Below are 18,118 nucleotides of genomic sequence, written 5' to 3'. Positions count from 1 at the left end.
TAGCCAAGGAAGTGCTGCCAATCAAGGAAGCTGAACGCTGCCCCACTTCCGATGTTGGCCTGGTGCCTGAACGCAGCACTGCGAGTATAATTCATAGCCAACACTTGTTTATACAAGCACAGATACAGAAATGGATGCTTGTGCCTGCATACATTTTGTCCTGGAGAGCTAATAAACCTCTCACTCAGATCTGTAACCTCTGACATGACCTGAAACTTCATGCAAATCAAAATGCAAGCATAAAACTCTCTGAATCAAACTTTGAACATGCTCGAAACAGTCTAGAGGGACAGATGAGATTTAATTAGCACCTTACATACTACATATATATAACAGGGGTTGATCAAGACTCAAGTTCAAGACAACTTCTCCTCTTAAACACTGACTCAACCTAACTTTCAGTCAACCGAGAGACAGATGAAGAGGTAACAGCTACAACACGCCAACCAGGCACCAATGCATAACCTCCAGTTTGTTGGGAAATGTCATCTACATGATGAAGACTTCAAGCTGAACTGGAGCGTTATATAATCCCTGATCATACTGCGGCTTCATGGTCAGCTGCTGATCATACACACTTTGAAATGTCAGCCGCAAATGGGGTTAAGGGTTCAAACGATTTCTGTTCAATGCCCTGAGTGTGGACCTTACAGTGTGTGTTATGGCAAACTCTTAAAGCTCCTTATAGTACGCCTCTTTATGAGCTATGAAAGCTAACTGGACCACTGGAAAAATGACTGACAGTGCCTTTTTTTGTCATTTTAATGCCTTAAAGCGACGCAAAGGGGTAGATTTGTGATGGTGCAATTAACAGCATGGTAACGAGAAACCCTCTGGATGCTTTTTCCACCTTAAAAGTCATGCTTAATCACCTGACTGTTAAAAGAAAGCAGATCTATGCTGTCAGAAAACAGTGAGGATTTAAGAGGTATCACTTTGTCCAGAGGGGGCGCCAAAAACGACACAGACAAACAGAAAGTTCCCTACAGGAGCTTTAAAGTGGCAGAAGAGTCAAAAAGTAAGACATTGACATTTCTTGTATTAGTGTTTGCATACTTAATGATTAAAGAACATTAAAGAATTAAAATCTGAAAGTCAAAATGAATAAATTAGCATCACTGCGAGGATTAAAAGATATACATTTCGATCTCTGTAGTTCAAAACTGTCTTTTCATGCCCTGTTTTCAGAGCAACATCAAAGATTATCGACTTAAAACTTCAATTTAAGTCATTTAATTAACACAAATTAAACATGCATTAAAGGAACCGCAGAAACGTGGATTTTCTGAGGCTACAAAGCCTTTATACCTCCCTCTGAAGGGGCTGAAAACCCCTCAGCCTACAAGTCCACACACACACACACACACACACACACACACATACAGAAGAGCACATTTATCCCTGTAAGCATGTAAATGACAGTCTGAGTCGTGTAAGGAGCTGCCGACAGCATGTTGTCCACGAAACAAATTGGGTGTTGGTAATTAAAGGGGGGAAAAATGAGATGTTGTTCTATTCTCCCTGTGTGCTCGTTGACAGCTTCAAACACACAATCAAACACACACACACACACTGCTAATGAAAGACAGAGGGAGGAGTGCATGAGGAGGAGACGAGAAAGAGGGTAATGAAAAGTTGTTCAAAGAAGAAAAAGAAAGAGAAATAAAACAAGAGTGGAGATGTTAATGGATGGGAACATGAGAGAGAGACAAGGTGTGAGGAGGAGAGCAGAGATAAGGAAATGGATTGAGGAAAGGAGAGGAGATGAAAAATGTGTGAGAACGGACGTGGAAGAGAGCTAATGAAATAAAAGTCTGGGTAAAAGAAGGGTCCTTACACGGGAGGAGAAACTCTTAAGTGGTGTGAGGCAACTCCGAGTGTATGTGTGTGTGTGTGTGTGTGTTTGTGTGTTCACCGTGTGTGTGTGTAGGAAGCCCCTCAGATGCAGGATGGAGGCATTTGTCTCTGAGTGGAATTACAAGTGGCGGGCCGAACAAACCCTCCAGTGGTCTAGAAGAAACAGTAGGGGAAAAAAATAGATTCCTCTGTCTTTCCTGTCCTTTATTTTCCTGGGCTATGCCTCACTAATACTGTGTGTGTGTGTGTGTGTGTGTGTGTGTGTGTGTGTGTGTGTGTATGTGTGTGTGTGTGTGGAAGTATGTGAAAGAGAGAGAGAGAGAGAAGAGTGGAGAGAAAACAAATGCCTTAAGTAGATTGGAGACAAACAATGAGGAAACATTAAGCTGCCTCACACTTGAAGCCATTCAAACAAGGCTTCCGCTGCCCTTTCACCTAAGAACTTGCAGAACCCGTAGGTGCATGTGGGTCATAAATTAAGACTTTTGCAGAATCAGCATGCAGGATGGAATTCAAAGAGCACCCGTCGTGTGTTTTAAAGTAAACCCTGTGCATGGAACCGTGTTTTCCGTGTGGGAGTGAGATCTCAGTCCTCCTGAAAGGGGACATCTGTGCCAGGCTTCCAGCCTTCCGACCAGCCAATCTAACTCGCACTAGGAGTTGGCACTGGACGCCTCGGCACTACCAAAGCCAACCCTGCTCATCATTAGGCAGCAAAGGCACAAGAGGGAGGGGGAGAGGGGGGAGGAGAGGGGGGGGGTTCAAAAAGTCTGTCCTGCCAAGCACACAAGCAGCGCCAGAGACGGACCGAGAAGCAAGCGTGGGGATGATTACAGAGGCTGCTACTTTGCACCCAAGCCTTGGATGTTTTCCTTCCCATGCTGTGCAGTTCTTATTCCGCATGTAAATATTTGGGTGGTTCACGAACTAGCAAGAACAGAAGCCCCTCTGTACGGCCGGCGGCGAAGAAATGTCAGCAAACAGGCTCGTGACGTCGTCGGATGGCTTTTCTCCTCGATTGCATGGGAAGGGAAGACAAAAAGGAAGCAAGAAAGAACAGCTTTGTTCAGGCCGTGCAGATGATAATCAGAGCGCTGATTCAGACGGCGAGTACCACAGGAGGTAGTGCACCGCTAAGATCAGGCCTTGGGAAAGCGTTCCATCACCCCCCACGCGTCACATAGTCATTTGTAAGGCTTCCCTCGCGGCCCAAGAGACTGTCCGGCTGTGACACAGGGAGAAAATAACAGCCCACACCTCAATGTCCCCGTCACTGAACTGCAATTATTAATCTTTTGTGCAAACAGACATGTTTTATTCCCCGGAAGGCTTCCACGCACAACGCACAAAACAACAATTCATCAGAAGAGATCGCCTCGCATTCGACCAGCATCCACAAAGTCTGGCACGGGTTAAGCCTGGCAGATATCAAGTTATGATAGCGATGTTGACTAATTTAGAGCAAGATTGAATTCCTTCACCCCCTCATCTCTCATGCTGTCAAATAAAGGCCTCGCGGTCTAGACTGATGCTATCAAAAAAAAGCTTAATTAGCTTGTAATAAATTCTCATTTCCGTCAGGTTTCTACAAAGCCACGGCCAGCTCGGTGTGTGCCAGCTGACAGACGCCCAGTAATTTGATACTGGCATTCAACGGGTCCCCTACCCCGCCAACGCCCCCCCCTCTTCTACCTAACCCCCTGGCCATTTCACAGGAGAGCACGTCTTTAAATGTCACCCAAACACATACACACACACACATTGACGTGTGAAATGCTGCACACGCTCAGGAGCCGGGGAGGATTACAACATTTGAGGCATTTCTCATGGCAATCAGACAAACACAGCTTCATACAGGATGATGAAATTACTGGTGTGAGGTTCATTAAAAGAAGGTTCAAAAGGTGAGTTTTTTGTTAAGAAAGATCTATCTTTTCAGCTTGAATCAGAAAACCAGAGAAGAGGATTCCAAACCAGCAAAGCTAAATATCAAAGATTCACCCTGTCAGGCTCTGCAGAGGACTCAGATATTCAAGAGAATACTTTCTTCCTTCGATTTGGCCTTTTACTGAGTTCGTCTCGAGATATTCAAAGGAAATCAACGGACTGGAAGCAATCACACTATCCAAAGAAAGCACGGATGAAGACCTTTCTCCACAACAAAGAGGATGGACGGAGCATGAAAGCTCACAGAGGAAAAGGGAGTTAGATTGTACAAGTGTTTCCAGACCTTTCAACCACATCTTTCAATCGTTCTCTTTGGATGCTGATGGAACCAAAGAGTCTGAATATGACATGTTTTGGAGTGAAGTGACTTTAAGTGAGCACTAAAGAGGACTTGATCAGGTAATAAGTCAACTAATAGTTAATTAAGGCATCTACTCTAATAACAGATCCTTTTTAAGGTAATTCCCTGAGTCTGACTCCTCCTTCTCCTCCACCTCCCTAGAATCCCCAACCTTCTTCTAAAGTTTCTGCATGATGTAAGGAAAGAAAAGTGACACATAACAGTCTTAATAAAAAAAGTTAAGATGTCTGCACACCTTGCATTGAAACAAATGCAAAAACTGAAGGACGGAGCAGGAGACAGCATCCAAACAAATGTCTACAAATGTTCAAAAGTGCATGTGTGAAAGAAGCACCACAGCACTGAAGCCAATATTTTAGGGTTTTGGTTGGATGCAATCTCAGAACCCATCTGCTGTCGTCTCAAGATGATACAGCCCATGGGATCTACTGACAATATTTAGCCGGCGGTGCTTTGGACAAACCATAAAAGACATTCACGGCCAAGACAAGGGAATGGACATGCCCAAGGGACAGTGGCCCAAGGGTTAACAGACTGCTGTAGTCCACCTCTTTTTGCTCTCCATGAAGGCTGTGCCAAACCAGGCCCACTGGAGATGGAAAGCAGAACTCTTTCAAGTGGGGAGGACAGATAATCGGCCTTGATTATTGGGGCAGTTTTTTTTTACTGCTCACTGGTCAAATTAATTGATGAAAAAGTGGGCTACTTTGGCTCCTCTACGGTGTCTCTCTATCCCTCTGGGGGCTGTTTCCACTCACCACTCTGTCTACACTAATGTCCCGCCCACAACAATGTCTGATTGGCTAGACACCACGCAACTGTGTGACATAACTGAACTGTGAGTGTAACTTCTTCCAAATCTTAAATTTGACGTTTTTTATTTAGCTTTAAATCCAAATATTGGTCATTGGTCTCTTGAACTATTAATCATTGGTATCAGCAAAATCAATATCAGTCGACACCTACTTCCAAGTCTCAAAATTGTATCCCTGGTGTTAAAATTCTGTGTTAATGTGCAGGTATTAGTTAATAAAGGTGAGGTTGAATGAGACAAGAACTACATCATGCATTCCTTTCTATCTGATACAAGTTAGAGTGAGAGAATAAATGCCAGATTGATAAGTTATGACAAAACTGAATAACCATACTGAAAGCAATTCCACAAATAAGAAACAGCCTTTGGTTTCACTCGATCAGATGTCAATGATTAAAGAAATTAGCCAAAGAAAGGTGATCCTGCCAAACTCTTCATCCAAGATTGAAGCCAAAGTTGATCAGCCTCTTGTGACCTTCATTTGGATCCAATCTATAAATGAACAAGCATCAATAGTGTCAACCCTGAGCTCTGGATAAGTTCCAGTTATTGTTTTAATTCTGCATCAAAGTCAAGATTTATGATTCTGCATTAAAGCCAAGCCTCGACACAGATACACCAAGAGCCTCCCGCTCTGCCAACAATCCTTCAGACAGGAGCAGAACATCAATCAAGTCGCCTCGCGGTGTGAACACCTCCATTTCTGGCACACATGTGGCCTTACTGTGCATCAGACGCACAGTTTAGTGTTTACCAGCTGACTGGCAGGAATTTAGAAGACATTTGTCTTGCTGCAGGAGCGCACTGACAGATTCAATCACCATGTTAAACACCAGTGAAGTGAACATATCTGGCCTTGACTTAGTCCAATCTGATATCTGCTCTGAGTGTGGCTGATTTACGGCGGCGGGGATGAAATTTTAACACCACAATGAGGACGGGGAGATTAGGTGGGAGAGAGCAGAATAGTGGACAGACAGCACGCAAATATCTCCTCAGTATACACCCACAAACACCCACACACACACACAATGAACTTCCCAAGAGGCATTGCTGAGATTCTTGGGCTGAATTTGCATCACAAATATCTTGGATGGGAGTGTATGCATGGAGAATAAACAAACCAGAGAGGGTGCCACTTTTTCTCCACCATTCATTGCGCCTGACACCGATGCATCCGTGCATCCATCCACTCCTGTTTAAAAAAGGCAGCCTTCCTTCCAAGAGCAACAGCACATTCAGCTGGGAGGGAAGGAAGTGTGTGTTTGTTTCTGCAGCTCTGCTTGAGCACCAAAACCACCAGAGGTTGCGCCAAAACTCAACCTTTCCTTAGAGGAGGGAAGAAAACTGCCTGTGGGATCCTTTTTGTGCCTCAGAGAGGTTCACCATATAAACAACCTCCAAACATCAATCCACAAACTCCATCCTTGCTTTCTTTTTCCCCCTTTTTGCAATTTTTTGCTTGATTACATCAATTAAGAAGTGCGATTTTGGCTGCAAGAACTGCTTATCAGCCCAAAATATTAGTGTGCAAGTGAATCTGACAGGATTCCAAGGCAGATTTTGCACCCAACGCCAAACCAAACAGAATACTTAACCACATTAGAGCCCATATTGATCGGCAAGTCTGTGAACAGAGGCTAATTGAAAAAGTTTAGCAGCACTATTCCTCCACTTCAAAAGCCTCTCATCATCATTTGCTTGGATAAATCGCCTACATCATGAAAGAAGCATCACATAGCAAGGGGTGGACGCTCAATTTTGACATGTTGCAGCATCACTGTGCAAACATCCTGCAGCGGGAAGGCAAATTGCAGCACACATTACGTAAACACGTAAATAAAAACATCATTAACTCTAACATAAATTGACTCCTGAGTATCAGGGACACATTACAACTGTTTATGGGATTACTGCAGGAGCATTAAAGTGATTTTCATCCTGGGATTGACACCACAGGGGGTCCTACTGATGAAAGAGAGATGTTTTTTCCCACTGCCTGTGTAGCCCTCAGTATATCTGCTACATCTAAATTATTCAAACACAGCGAAGGGGGTGCAAACTGTGCCACTGGTGCAAGCGAGCTAAACTCATGTAAATCTGCACAAATAGCCGGGGTCCTCGCTCCATCAGAGCCAGCTTAAGGGGGTTACATTAAAAAGGATGGTGCATTCATTCATAGTTAGAGCACAATGTGAATAGGAGCTGCGCTATGAGGATGGATGCTGTCTTTCAGGGATGTTGCAAACTAGATTTTTATATTTACAAACAGATGTATCGAATCAGCTGCAGTAGGAAAGTGGACATCCTGCTCTCTGAAATATTCTCCGAATTCCAACTCAGCTGTGAAATCAGCAGAAATACAGGAGGGGAGTTTGAGACTGTTACGCAGAGCTCTCCTCACTCTCAGGCTGAGTCTCCACTGCAGGTGTGTGTGTGTATTGCTGCGAGGATTCATACCAGAAGATATAAAGTTGTGTTAAGTTGTGTCACTGGTGAGGACTGAACAACACACGTGTTTTAATATGCTGCTAATTAGTCCCTGTAAAGCTAACAGGTGTTGTTAATCAGTCATTAAGTGCGCAGGTGTTTGGCAATCAAAATGGCATTTTATAAGGGGGGTGTTTGGATCCGGATTTCAAAGTCTAACCTCTCCGAGACACCCACGAGAAGACACGCTCTTCCAAGCACTCACCTGACTGCGCTGCATTCGACCGAACCACCACCAAAGTGACGAGGACGCAAGCGAGGAACTTCATCTTGGAAAAAAAAAGGGGGGACTGCTTGTCTTGTTAACTCCTGGAACTCACATGTCCAATTAAGATATCCTCGTTTGTCCACACGAAAATTAACAACCAGAGGAAAACAAAAAAATAACGTCAGAGTCTTCTTGGCTTCTTCTTGAAGAGCTGGCACAGTGTCCGCGCGCCGTGGAGAGCTTTTACGCGCCGTGTTTTTTCCTCTCCTCTCCCTCTCTCTCTCTCTCTCTCTCTCTCTCTCTCTCGCTCTTGTTGTGTTTGTTTATCAGTTCCCAGACCAGTGTTTAGGTCGCTTTCCACCACGGATACTCTGAGCCATTTACTCCTCACACTGCCATAGCGCCGGTGGCTGAGGGGGGGAGGAGGTGGAGGGGGAGAGGGGTGTTCAAGAGTGCGCGCGTGTGTGCTGGGACGTGGGGGGCTCTGAACACGCCTCCGTAGAGTGACTGACACCTTCTTGAGCCAATTAAATCTCCCATCCAAAAAGATTAGGAGCGTTTTGTTCCTTGATTTTTTGTTAGTCCGCCCACCTCACTTATCACCTCTTCTGATTGGCTGATCTGGCAGCAGTGCTGCTGTCAGTGCACCTGTCAGGAGCAGATTTTGTTTTGCTTTCCTGCTGGGAGGTGTGTAGTCTAAATCGCTACCTGTGGGGCTCTGAAGACACAGAAATCAACTCATATGTATGATGTAATGATCCTAATCCTGGCCATGTTTTTATGAAACCATTTTAGCCTATTGGTTATCAATAAGGAGCAGTTTATTTGTAAATAAGGGGGGAAATTGTGCAAACAGACCCATGTTTTTACAACAAAAACCTCAAAATATCCAAACTGAAAGTCACTGCAGGATGAAGTCCTGCAGAGACACATCCAAGTGTTAAAAATTGCGTTTTCCTCTTTAGAAAGCATGCACACTGGATGCAGACTTACAGTAAGAGTACATTTCCAGCTGTGCCAGCAGGGTCAGTGTCTGCAAACACCCACCACTAGCAGCCACAGCCTATAAACTTTGATGATGCCACTCTAATAGGGCTGCAGTGAACACTATAGCTCCGGCAGTATACCATTTTCAGGGCCGCTCATTTTACAAGCCAGTGTCCCCCTCGCCTCCTCTCTGAGGACTGATGTGGAAATATAAAAACCGGCATCAAAAAAACTCATGGAGGACAAAGAGGTTCAGCTTTGCGATGCGTGTCAGGTGAATTTTAGGGCATAAGCAGGCTCTATTAAGAAAATTACCTCACTGTTTTGGCAGCAAAGGTGCAAAAAGAACCAGGATGAGGCTTCTTATGGTCCCACAGAGCCAAACACAAGGTTTATTCAGTGTCCTCTGCTGCTCTCTAGGGGAATTTCAGGGGAATTACTCAGTTATGAGTTCATTTCTCTCTCAGTGCGTGAATCATAAAGCTGTTCTGGGACTTGAAATAACATTTAGGCTTGTGTTTTTCCACAAATATTACACTCATGAGGAAGAGGATTTAAGAGAAAGGACACAAGAATGACTTCGAGGCTGGTTGTCATTACTTTCTGAAAAATGAGATGAGGGACTGAGTGAAAGTTATCTGCAGGGAGACACAGAGGAGAGGGGCTGTATATCTTTTATTTTCGCAAATGGAAGCGTTGGTTAACATTTTTAATTCATATATAATGTGGGCTTTGCTGCACCACAGCACATTAAGATGCATGCATTTGAAGAGCAACTATCCAGTCAGTTCTTGCTACTGGTGGTGATTCTGAAATCTGAAAATCCAAAGACACAAAGTCTAAAGAACCAATGGCATTTTATATGATTAATGGTGGTATCATATGTCCAATAAAACATCTGTTCCAGAGCTATGTGATCCTGTACTTTATCATGTTAGTAGCCTCTCATCCCTCTTTCTAGCCTTGCCACCTGATCCCCTCATTTGATATCAAGCAGACACAGAGACATAGGGGTTAAATAGGGGTCGTCTTGGACTGGACTGCCAGACTCAGTTTTAGCCATCTCCACAGACTGATGTAATCTCTGTGGTGTCACCCACCGGTTTCTGAAGACACGATATGAAGCCCAATGATGACTCAGCCTAGCTTTCAATCAATCTAGAAACTGGCGAAGAAGTGGAGTTAAGGCCTTCGCTGGCAAACAGGTACAGCACGCCAACTCTTACCCATTATATCATCAAAATGGATGAGTTATATATATTTATATAAAAAAATCAACACCAGAGCAGTTGTCACACAGATGAATGTGCCTTTGGGATGAAAACTAAGGCTGTAAAGTTGATTATTTGCATTTTAAAGAGGGTATTCTTTGGTTTTGGGAGCCAGCCTCGAGTGGACGCTTGAGGAACTGCGCTCCAGAGGTTGCCACTTAGAGACAACCCACTGCTAGCTGCCTGTGTCATGTGGAAGAGGGACACTCAATTCTATAGAGCATTCATTGGATGAGTATATGTCAGCTAACGCAAGATATATGAGATATAAAACATGTGGAGTCTATTTCAGTTTCACAGGAACTCGTGAATGGTGATAGCTTGTCAAGTTATTTTTCTACAATCCCAGAAAAACTACAGGGTTCAGAAATATGAATTTAAGTGTTGCATTCTTCAAACATGCCAACCCTCGTTAAAATGTATGAAGGCTCTTTAAAAGAGCAGAAACAGGAGACAGCAGGATTTGTCTGAGACACATTTTGTGTCACTCCTAAATCAAGTAAATCTCCTCAAATATACCCATGAGAGGAATATATACCATGGCGCTGCACAGCATATTACAAGAGATACATAAAAACATTGATGTGTGTTCTGGGATTTGTCTCTCACACACACACACACACACACACTCACACAGCAGCAGCACAGACAGCCTCACTGGGTGGCAGCACAACGCAGAGCAGCCTTGAGAATACTAATGAACGTCACTCTGTTCTGTTCCTGTGCAGAAATCTGCAGATAAAACATTCAATTAGAGACATTATGGAGCTGAGCGGGAGATCTGTGCTGATATGAGTGTGACATGAGGGTGGAAATTCGGTCTTTGTGCTCTGAAATGGGTCCCAGTGCGAGTCCAAAGTGGGGTTTAATTGGAAGGGCTCACAGAGAACAGAGTGTTCCATGTAATCCATGACAAACTGTACGTTTGTCAAGAAATTAACTAATGAAAACTATAATCAGATGATGATATGATATCCTACAGCAGGCCTGTGAACTGATAACACAAACGATGGCACATTGCATCCAGTTTGAGATCATACATGGAGGTGTCGTGTGTTTCTTCAAGGAGGAGTTTCTTACTCAAAGCTTTTTATCAAACTTTTAATCTGTTCTTTGTGCTCAAATGTTCCAACAATAATCCTCTCAGGATGTACAGAGTGAATTTATGGAGACTCTTTAAAGTCTGCTGCTTTAAATTCATTTCATTTATCTCCTGTACCTCAATCTTCACTTATGAAACTGAAATGTGGGCTGCATATCACACAATTCCTGGATTAATTCCCTGAGCACAGTTGCTCCAAAATAATCTGAGAGGATGAAAACTGAAGGATCATATCTCAAAGTAAGACTTAAAAAAAAAAGGGTTGGATTACAGGTTACATTGGATTGCAGGCAATTGGTTTTGGTTTGTGGATTATGGGTTACAGATCACAGATTAGGGTTACTGGTTATGGATTACAGACATTTTGGGTTATGGATTAAAGGTTTTGGGTAAGGGATGACTGATTAAGGGTTGTGGATTACAGGTAACAGATTGGGGATCATGCATTTAGGGTAACAGGTTATGATTTATGGGTTATTGATAAAGGGCAACGGATTACAGAAAACGGATTATGGAAAAAAATCAGGTGATCCAATCTTCAGTTTGATTTGTTCAGAACTTTTTAAAAGATTTGGACGTATTTGATCCAAAAATAAGAGGTGGGTTAGGACTGGATTATAAGGACAAATAAAGTTAGTTACATCATTGATAAAGTATAGATTGAGTTGTCTGGATTTTGCTGCCCCCATGTGGACGAATTATATACTATGAAGTTCCATTTAGAGCTCTAGTAATCCAGATTTTGTAATCCTTAAAGGTCTGTATCTGAATGAAGTTAATCCAATCCAGTATTTATTTGAAAACTGGATTAGATAATCCCAGATAGAATGAAGTGGAATTCCAAATCCAGACTCATTGAGCAACTGGGCCCTGCTTCTTTATGACTGGCACTAAATCTGGTCCCTGACTTTGTTGTGTCCCCTGTGAGCAGCTCCACGCTGTCAGAGGATCAGATGACAGGCAGAGCTGCTATGATTAGGACTGCGATGAGGGAAAGAGGCGGCAACAGTGGAAGGTCAAGGGGCTTTTACGCACAGTTGTTGCCGTCTTCTTGTTGATCGCACTAGCAGTGAGTCAGGACGGAGTCACTTGTTCTTAAGGTCGTGGAGTAGTTTGTGAATCTGGCTTGGAAACAGGCGGAGAGGTGGGATATGTGCGGCTGATCTCAGGGAAGTTCTCAGCATGGCTCCGGAGAGCACGTCACTCCTGAGAGCTGGACTCGTGTTGTTGTTTGCAGGTAAGTGTCAGAGATTGTGAAGTTTATGTTTGTTAAATACAATGCATGTTGTCTAATGTAGAGGTTTCATCTTGGAGTATTTGGTTTGCAGAGCGCTGCTGTACTCATACTGTAATTCATAACAAAGTGAGGACTGTAGTTTGAGGATGCCTGAAGACCACCTTGATGCTCTGGTCCCCTTAAAAACAAACCCTTGTGTTTAGGGAGGACTGCTGTGCTGCTATATGAGAACCTCACATGTGCAGCACATTCCTCTTTTGAAAAGCCACTATCACTAGGCTTCATTTTCACCACTACACCATCAGAGAGTGTGAAAATTATGCTCTGGCGCTGAGCAGCACAGCAGCTGGCTAAACATGAGTGACATCTGAGCTGGAAAGATCATCTCAGACTCATGGGCATCATTTAAAAAAAATCTATAACTATTGACGCCTCAAATTGCAGGCTGAATTCATGATTCCGGCTGGACTGACGGATGTTTCCTTTACCCCAAATATATATATAAAAACATGAAGGCTGTGAGTCGATAGCAGTGCTGTAGCATCGGCTGTGATTTGCCTTCATTTTCCTGGAAATGAAAAGTGAACGCTGGTAAGCAGCCAAGTCTGATGGCATCTTTGAACACTTGAAAGTCAGATCTCTACGAGCAGATGCCAACAAACAGAGTGACAGACAGGTATGAAAACATCATGTCTGAGAGAAGGGAATAAACAAGCTTACAGACACAATTAGCATCTATGTGCTCACTTCTGATGCTCCTTTTACAAAACCACCTCACTTTGTCATCACAGCACCTCAAGCCGTCGTTTCAGAGTAGAAATATGTGATTGCTTTTTTCATTTAGCATCTCTTTCAAAATCCTCTTGTCAACATATTCAGTCGCTCAGAGCCTGGAGCGCCTGCTGAGACAGAGCACACATAATGGGCTCACAGTTGGCCCTTATCAGTCCGACGCAGACTTGAGATCCACCGTGTTTTCTTGTTTCTAAAAAAAAACAACCTGTTTGTTCCGCGAGGGCCTTTCCCGCCAGTTTATAAGCTCTCTCTCTTTTACTGTACCGCTCGGTGGTGTTACATTCAGCCTCCAGTCCTGCGGGACGGCCTCGGTCTGCTTCCACGTTAAGAGGCTGTTTACACGCATCTCTGAAGTAAACAAATGGGATTTGGATCCGACTGCAAATTAAAATCTTTTCTCAGTGAAAGTAGCAGCCTAATAGGGAAGAAACGGTCCGATAGGAATAAGCATTGCCAGGACATGACCTTGTTTTCTGCGCTAACATACTCCTAATTATCCTAATTGAGCCCTGCAGATAACCTCTGCAGAGCTCGGAGGTTGTTTGTATTTTTACAATCACGCTGACAGGAAGTGATCACCCAGTTCACCTCACACCTTCATTTGTGTCTCTGTCTTTTCAGCTCAAGTCCTGCCATCAGTGTCTGGCTGCTACTTGGGTTTCTACGAGAGGCTGATCGATGATCTCTGCCTGGTGAAGTTCAAATTCGACATGGCGGCTCTAGACAGAGGCCTGTGGTGCAGCTGGCCGGACACCATGGAGTGAGTTGGACTACTTGGTCATGCAAAGCCTAGGAGGATAGGTTACAAACAGGATATGAAGAGATGGACTCATTTGTGAACAGTTTAGTGAGAGGAAATTTGCAAAAGGATGGGCTTAGATTCTTTTAAAAATGGCTCCTAATGAAGTCGATTAAAAATACGCCTTGGCAGTCCCAGAGCAATTTGCGAATGTAAATCAGACTTTGTTTTGAGCACTTGAGTTCAGTTCAAGACAAATTCAGACTACACAACAATAAACAAGAGGAATCAAGGGTGTCAGAGTGGAAGACTGCCAGTCAAAGTCGCTATTTCAACCACAGACCGTATAAAACATGGACGTAGTCTCATTGACGTCACCCACTGGGGTCTGGAGCAGAGTTTTGAAGCCATAATGCCGACTCAACCTAACTTCTACGCCGAATAATGCAACACTTGTAGTCTAAATATCATCAAAATGAAAGAGTTACAACAAGAAGAATCATCCTCTGCACACAATAGTTCAAACAGAATCTTTGCACTAATGTTTCAGACTAACTTACAACCCTTTTCTCTCCAAACACAAGCTGCTACTCCAAAGTGAACTGAGTCTTTGTTTAATTTGGAGACATACATCCTCGCCATCGTATTTGCTAAACTAAATGCATGACAAGCAGCACATAGCAAGTTTTTTTCATCCCTGAAGGACAAGTGGTTTGTGTTGGAATAATGTTGTTTGCCCTGACTTATGCTACCCACAATATGCTGCCCTCACACTCTCTGATTTGTTGCTGTTTGCCTTTTGGCTATCACAAACTCCAGTCCGTGTTTCCACAATCCCATCGCGTGGTCACAGCCTTTTAGTGCCTCAGCTGAGCATTATATATTGTGTGTGTGTGTGTGTGTGTGTGTATGTCAAATTATGTCTCTGAGCAGTGCTTTTTTCCAAATACTGGCAGTCAGAGGATGAGTCAGACAGGAGGCCCACAGGAGAAGAAGCTGCTGTCAAAGCTGTGATTTCCCTCCTGGCTTACTGTCCTCTCTTGGTCCAGCACATAATTGGTGGTAGTGTGTGTGTGTTTTTTGTGCCTGTGTGTGTGCATTTGTAACTCATCATAGAAAAAATTTGCACAGGCACATAGCGGGTTGGCAGTTGCGTCACGATAACTCCTAGCAACATTGTTTGACGCCATTGTCAAGGTCCACTGGAGAGCTGGCTGTGCAGCAAATAAATAAAGCATGCAGAGTGGAACACAGGAAGAGAGTAATAAGGGAAGAGTGGGTGCAGATTAATTTAGAGGCACAGAATCTGCAAGTCTATCAGTGTAAGACAAAGAGACATGACATCATCTTCCTCCTGTGGTGATGAATCTTTAGGAAGTACAAGACAACCTGTGCAATCATTCTCCAACAACCTCACATGGTCTGATATAACCTGCATAACCTGGCATCCCAGCTTCAAGCTTCAAAGTAGGACTATCTTTTGCATCAGTTATGCAAGTGCAATATATTTGAATGGGCTTCGGTTAAGCTGCAACCACTGGTGTTGAAAAATGAAGCAAATGCTGCAAACTGCAGTTCCTTAAGTGTCCACTAGAGGCTCACTCCAAAGCCCAGCAAGCCCCATTAATGCCTATGATGCATGTTAGGATAAAAACTACCTAACTGTATGCCAATATATTATAATCACAGCATTTTATACAAAGCATCTTCCTAGTGAGCCAAGAGGGAAATCCAAAATGAACACTCACATCTGTGCATGTGAGAAACTCTCCAATCCACGGAGAGATTTGTTTTAACACTTGACAGCCACATTGACATTCAGGTGAGCTCCAAACAAACACAGGGGTAAATACAGAAATATATATATATCCTAGGTGCCATGCAGTGCCATAAAGCCGCTCCAAGTTTGGTCTAAACCGCACAGACTGCCAAGAGGAGGAGGAAAAGGTCTCATTATTTATGAAACTGAAACGGTTTGTCCTTGAAAGTGAGACTAAAAGGCTTCCATAGGCACGAGTCCAGGAAATGTTTAATGTACGGCATATTAAAGGGATGAGTTACACAGATACCCTTAAGTTTTGAATATAAAAAGTAACAAATATAAGGTGGAAGTGTTTCCTCCTTCGACAAATGATGTTCATCTGGTTGTTTCTGACTGTACGCTGCACAGAAGATCAGCCTCAGGCGTGTGTAAATAAAGATAAACCCTCCTCTCTCGACTCTCTGATCTAAACTTTTGTTATTTGCTGATCTTGTTCCTCCTTCCTTCAAAGAAAGCAAACAGCTCCTGTGGGTTCACCTTAATGCAAGCTGAGGTGAACCTCTAAGACGGTGGATATCTTTTATCCTGTTATGTTTTGGCCTGTGAGAGTGATGGATGGTTATCAGAGTTCTTCTTTATTAGCTCTCGAGGGATGCTTCTTAATTTCCCGTTCTGTTTGCTACAAACTAAAAACTGTCTCCATACCTTGTGATTGAGTGCTGCGGGGGAAACAAAGCTCTGATGCAGGATTTTATAAATTAGGAACAGGCTTTAACTCTAATTAGCACATGAGGTTTTAGTACCAACACTTGATCATACAACCGGATTAATAAGTCTTCTTAGTTTACGGTTTATTAGTCATAAAACTGTGTGAGTGTGCTTTCACTAAGCTGTGTGTGGGTGTAAATATTGGGCTTGTTTGTAGCTTCACTCCAAACTAACGCTCTCTTGTGAGACCTGCTTGTTAGCGTTGAAACTCAGAAAACAAATTAGACTTTTAAAAAAAGAACAGGGTTGCATAATTAACGCTCAGAGCGACTGATTTACAGCAAATCTTTCTCACAGTGTCGACTCACGGCAGGTCTCTTAGCTCTGACCTGTACTCAAACCAAGTCCAAACTACAATCATCAACAATAATTAATCCAAATCTCAAACTTTAACCCCCAAATGTAATCCCCAGTCTGATCCGGGGTGTTACAGCTGCAGCAGGAGACAGAAGCATTGAATTAAAGACATATAGGAGACTAGGGGAAGCTGAAGAGGGGCACATGGCTCAGTTTTTGGACTTTTTGTTGCAGCTTTTCAGGGCATGATGGGAAAACTGAGTTGTGCCACTTACAGACAACACGCCACAATGCTTAAATGCACTCAAGAACTCAAAGGACAGTCATTTGTGTCTTGTGTGACCTGCTATGATGACAAGTAATGTAAAGTAAAAGATCACATGAAGGAATTCAAGAAAACTCTTGAGTTGGAGGGCATTTCAGACCACTTGCCCGCTCTGTAGTTAAACACAGCAGCCATCCGGAGCAGGATCTCTCCTGGAATGGGGCAAAGCTGGAACTAGGGGCGCTACCCGGTTGGTATGCATCTCTATTTCCCCTGCCCTCTTCCACCTAGCAGTTATATTTAGCTGTGTTAAGCCTGCTGGTAATTCTAGACTCTTGTTTGGCTTTTTTTCCTACCAATAGGAATCTGTACTCTGGTTGTCTGAGAGGACGTTTAAAAAGACAGTACAGGAGACTACATTTAGACTGTATCTCTTATAATAAAAGCAGGGATTTAACTTCATACTTTCTCTAACATGAAGCTCTCAGTTGATTTAAATGTGTGCTGTCACCCGCTCTCTGCAGGATCTACGAGGGACTTGCGAACTGTACTCACAAGGTGGCGCTCAAGGTGGACTGCTTCTGGCCGAATCACATCGTGGACCGCTTCTTCATGCAGGTCCACCGGGTCTACTTTCACGACTGCGCCCTGACCGGCCGGCTCCTCCACGATCCGCCAATCGGCATCCTCGCCCCCTTCATCGCCATACCGGTGCTGATCACGCTCCTCATGACGGCTCTGGTGGTGTGGAGGAGCAAACGCACAGAAGGGGTGTTGTGAAGTCGGGTTCTTGAATGTGCACATGGACTCATAACAGAGACAGATCATGTGAAGGGCTAATTTTTTGTTCATATTTGTACAGGTGCCTCTACTGTGTGTGGCCTATAACTCAAACCAGACCAGTTTCCACAGGTCTGATGTGTTTGAGTGATTATTCTTCATCCACAGGGGGTGCCAAGATCATCACAAACCAAAAGTTGCTCACAGAAGCTTTAATAATATGCTCTCTTCTTAAAGTGTGTTATTCCAACAGTAACATGAGTGTGAGGATGGTGCAAAGAATAATCACCATACTTACTGGACGGCCACTTTTTCAGCAGCCCCCTGCAAGGAAAGCTGAAATGATATTACAGTACAGCTGTGTTTAAGACATCATTTCACTGTGACAGAAAAGGTACTGGATGTTGTTAAGCTAAACTTAACATTTAATTAAACTCA

The 18,118-nt window shown here is 43.5% G+C and overlaps 2 protein-coding genes across 4 annotated transcripts in view; one reads left to right on the top strand and one right to left on the bottom strand.

The window, feature by feature from the left end:
• Positions 1-8,166, bottom strand: part of LOC117807957 (receptor tyrosine-protein kinase erbB-4-like) — a 223,996-nt gene extending 215,830 nt beyond the window's left edge. For 2 of the 3 annotated variants that reach the window (XM_034677298.1, XM_034677299.1), the window contains exon 1: positions 7,675-7,958. In XM_034677298.1, coding sequence (XP_034533189.1) covers positions 7,675-7,738 — 64 coding nt within the window. In that variant the 5' untranslated portion in view covers positions 7,739-7,958. Of the gene's footprint in view, positions 1-7,674 lie in introns of all 3 variants that reach the window. The other variant, XM_034677300.1, reaches the window with a different exon arrangement.
• Positions 8,167-12,207: 4,041 nt separating this feature from the next.
• On the top strand, positions 12,208-17,865 carry LOC117807960 (receptor activity-modifying protein 1-like). The gene is made up of 3 exons (XM_034677304.1): positions 12,208-12,274; positions 13,691-13,829; positions 17,425-17,865. The coding sequence occupies exons 1-3, from the start codon at positions 12,220-12,222 to the stop codon at positions 17,678-17,680; spliced, it is 450 nt and encodes a 149-aa protein (XP_034533195.1). The 5' UTR covers positions 12,208-12,219; the 3' UTR covers positions 17,681-17,865.
• Positions 17,866-18,118: the final 253 nt, after the last annotated feature.

The sequence above is a fragment of the Notolabrus celidotus genome, chromosome 24 (genome assembly GCF_009762535.1).
Source record: "Notolabrus celidotus isolate fNotCel1 chromosome 24, fNotCel1.pri, whole genome shotgun sequence".
NCBI lineage: Eukaryota > Metazoa > Chordata > Actinopteri > Labriformes > Labridae > Notolabrus > Notolabrus celidotus.
This window is presented reverse-complemented; position numbering and strand designations above follow the sequence as displayed.

What these genes read in the sequence shown, in the direction of transcription:
- LOC117807960 (XM_034677304.1), top strand. Translation starts at nt 12,220, where the DNA reads ATGGCTCCGGAGAGCACGTCACTCCTGAGAGCTGGACTCGTGTTGTTG. An exon ending in ACTCGTGTTGTTGTTTGCAG is followed by an intron (nt 12,275 to 13,690) that starts GTAAGTGTCAGA and finishes CTGTCTTTTCAG; the next exon opens with CTCAAGTCCTGCCATCAGTG. An exon ending in AGCTGGCCGGACACCATGGA is followed by an intron (nt 13,830 to 17,424) that starts GTGAGTTGGACT and finishes CGCTCTCTGCAG; the next exon opens with GATCTACGAGGGACTTGCGA.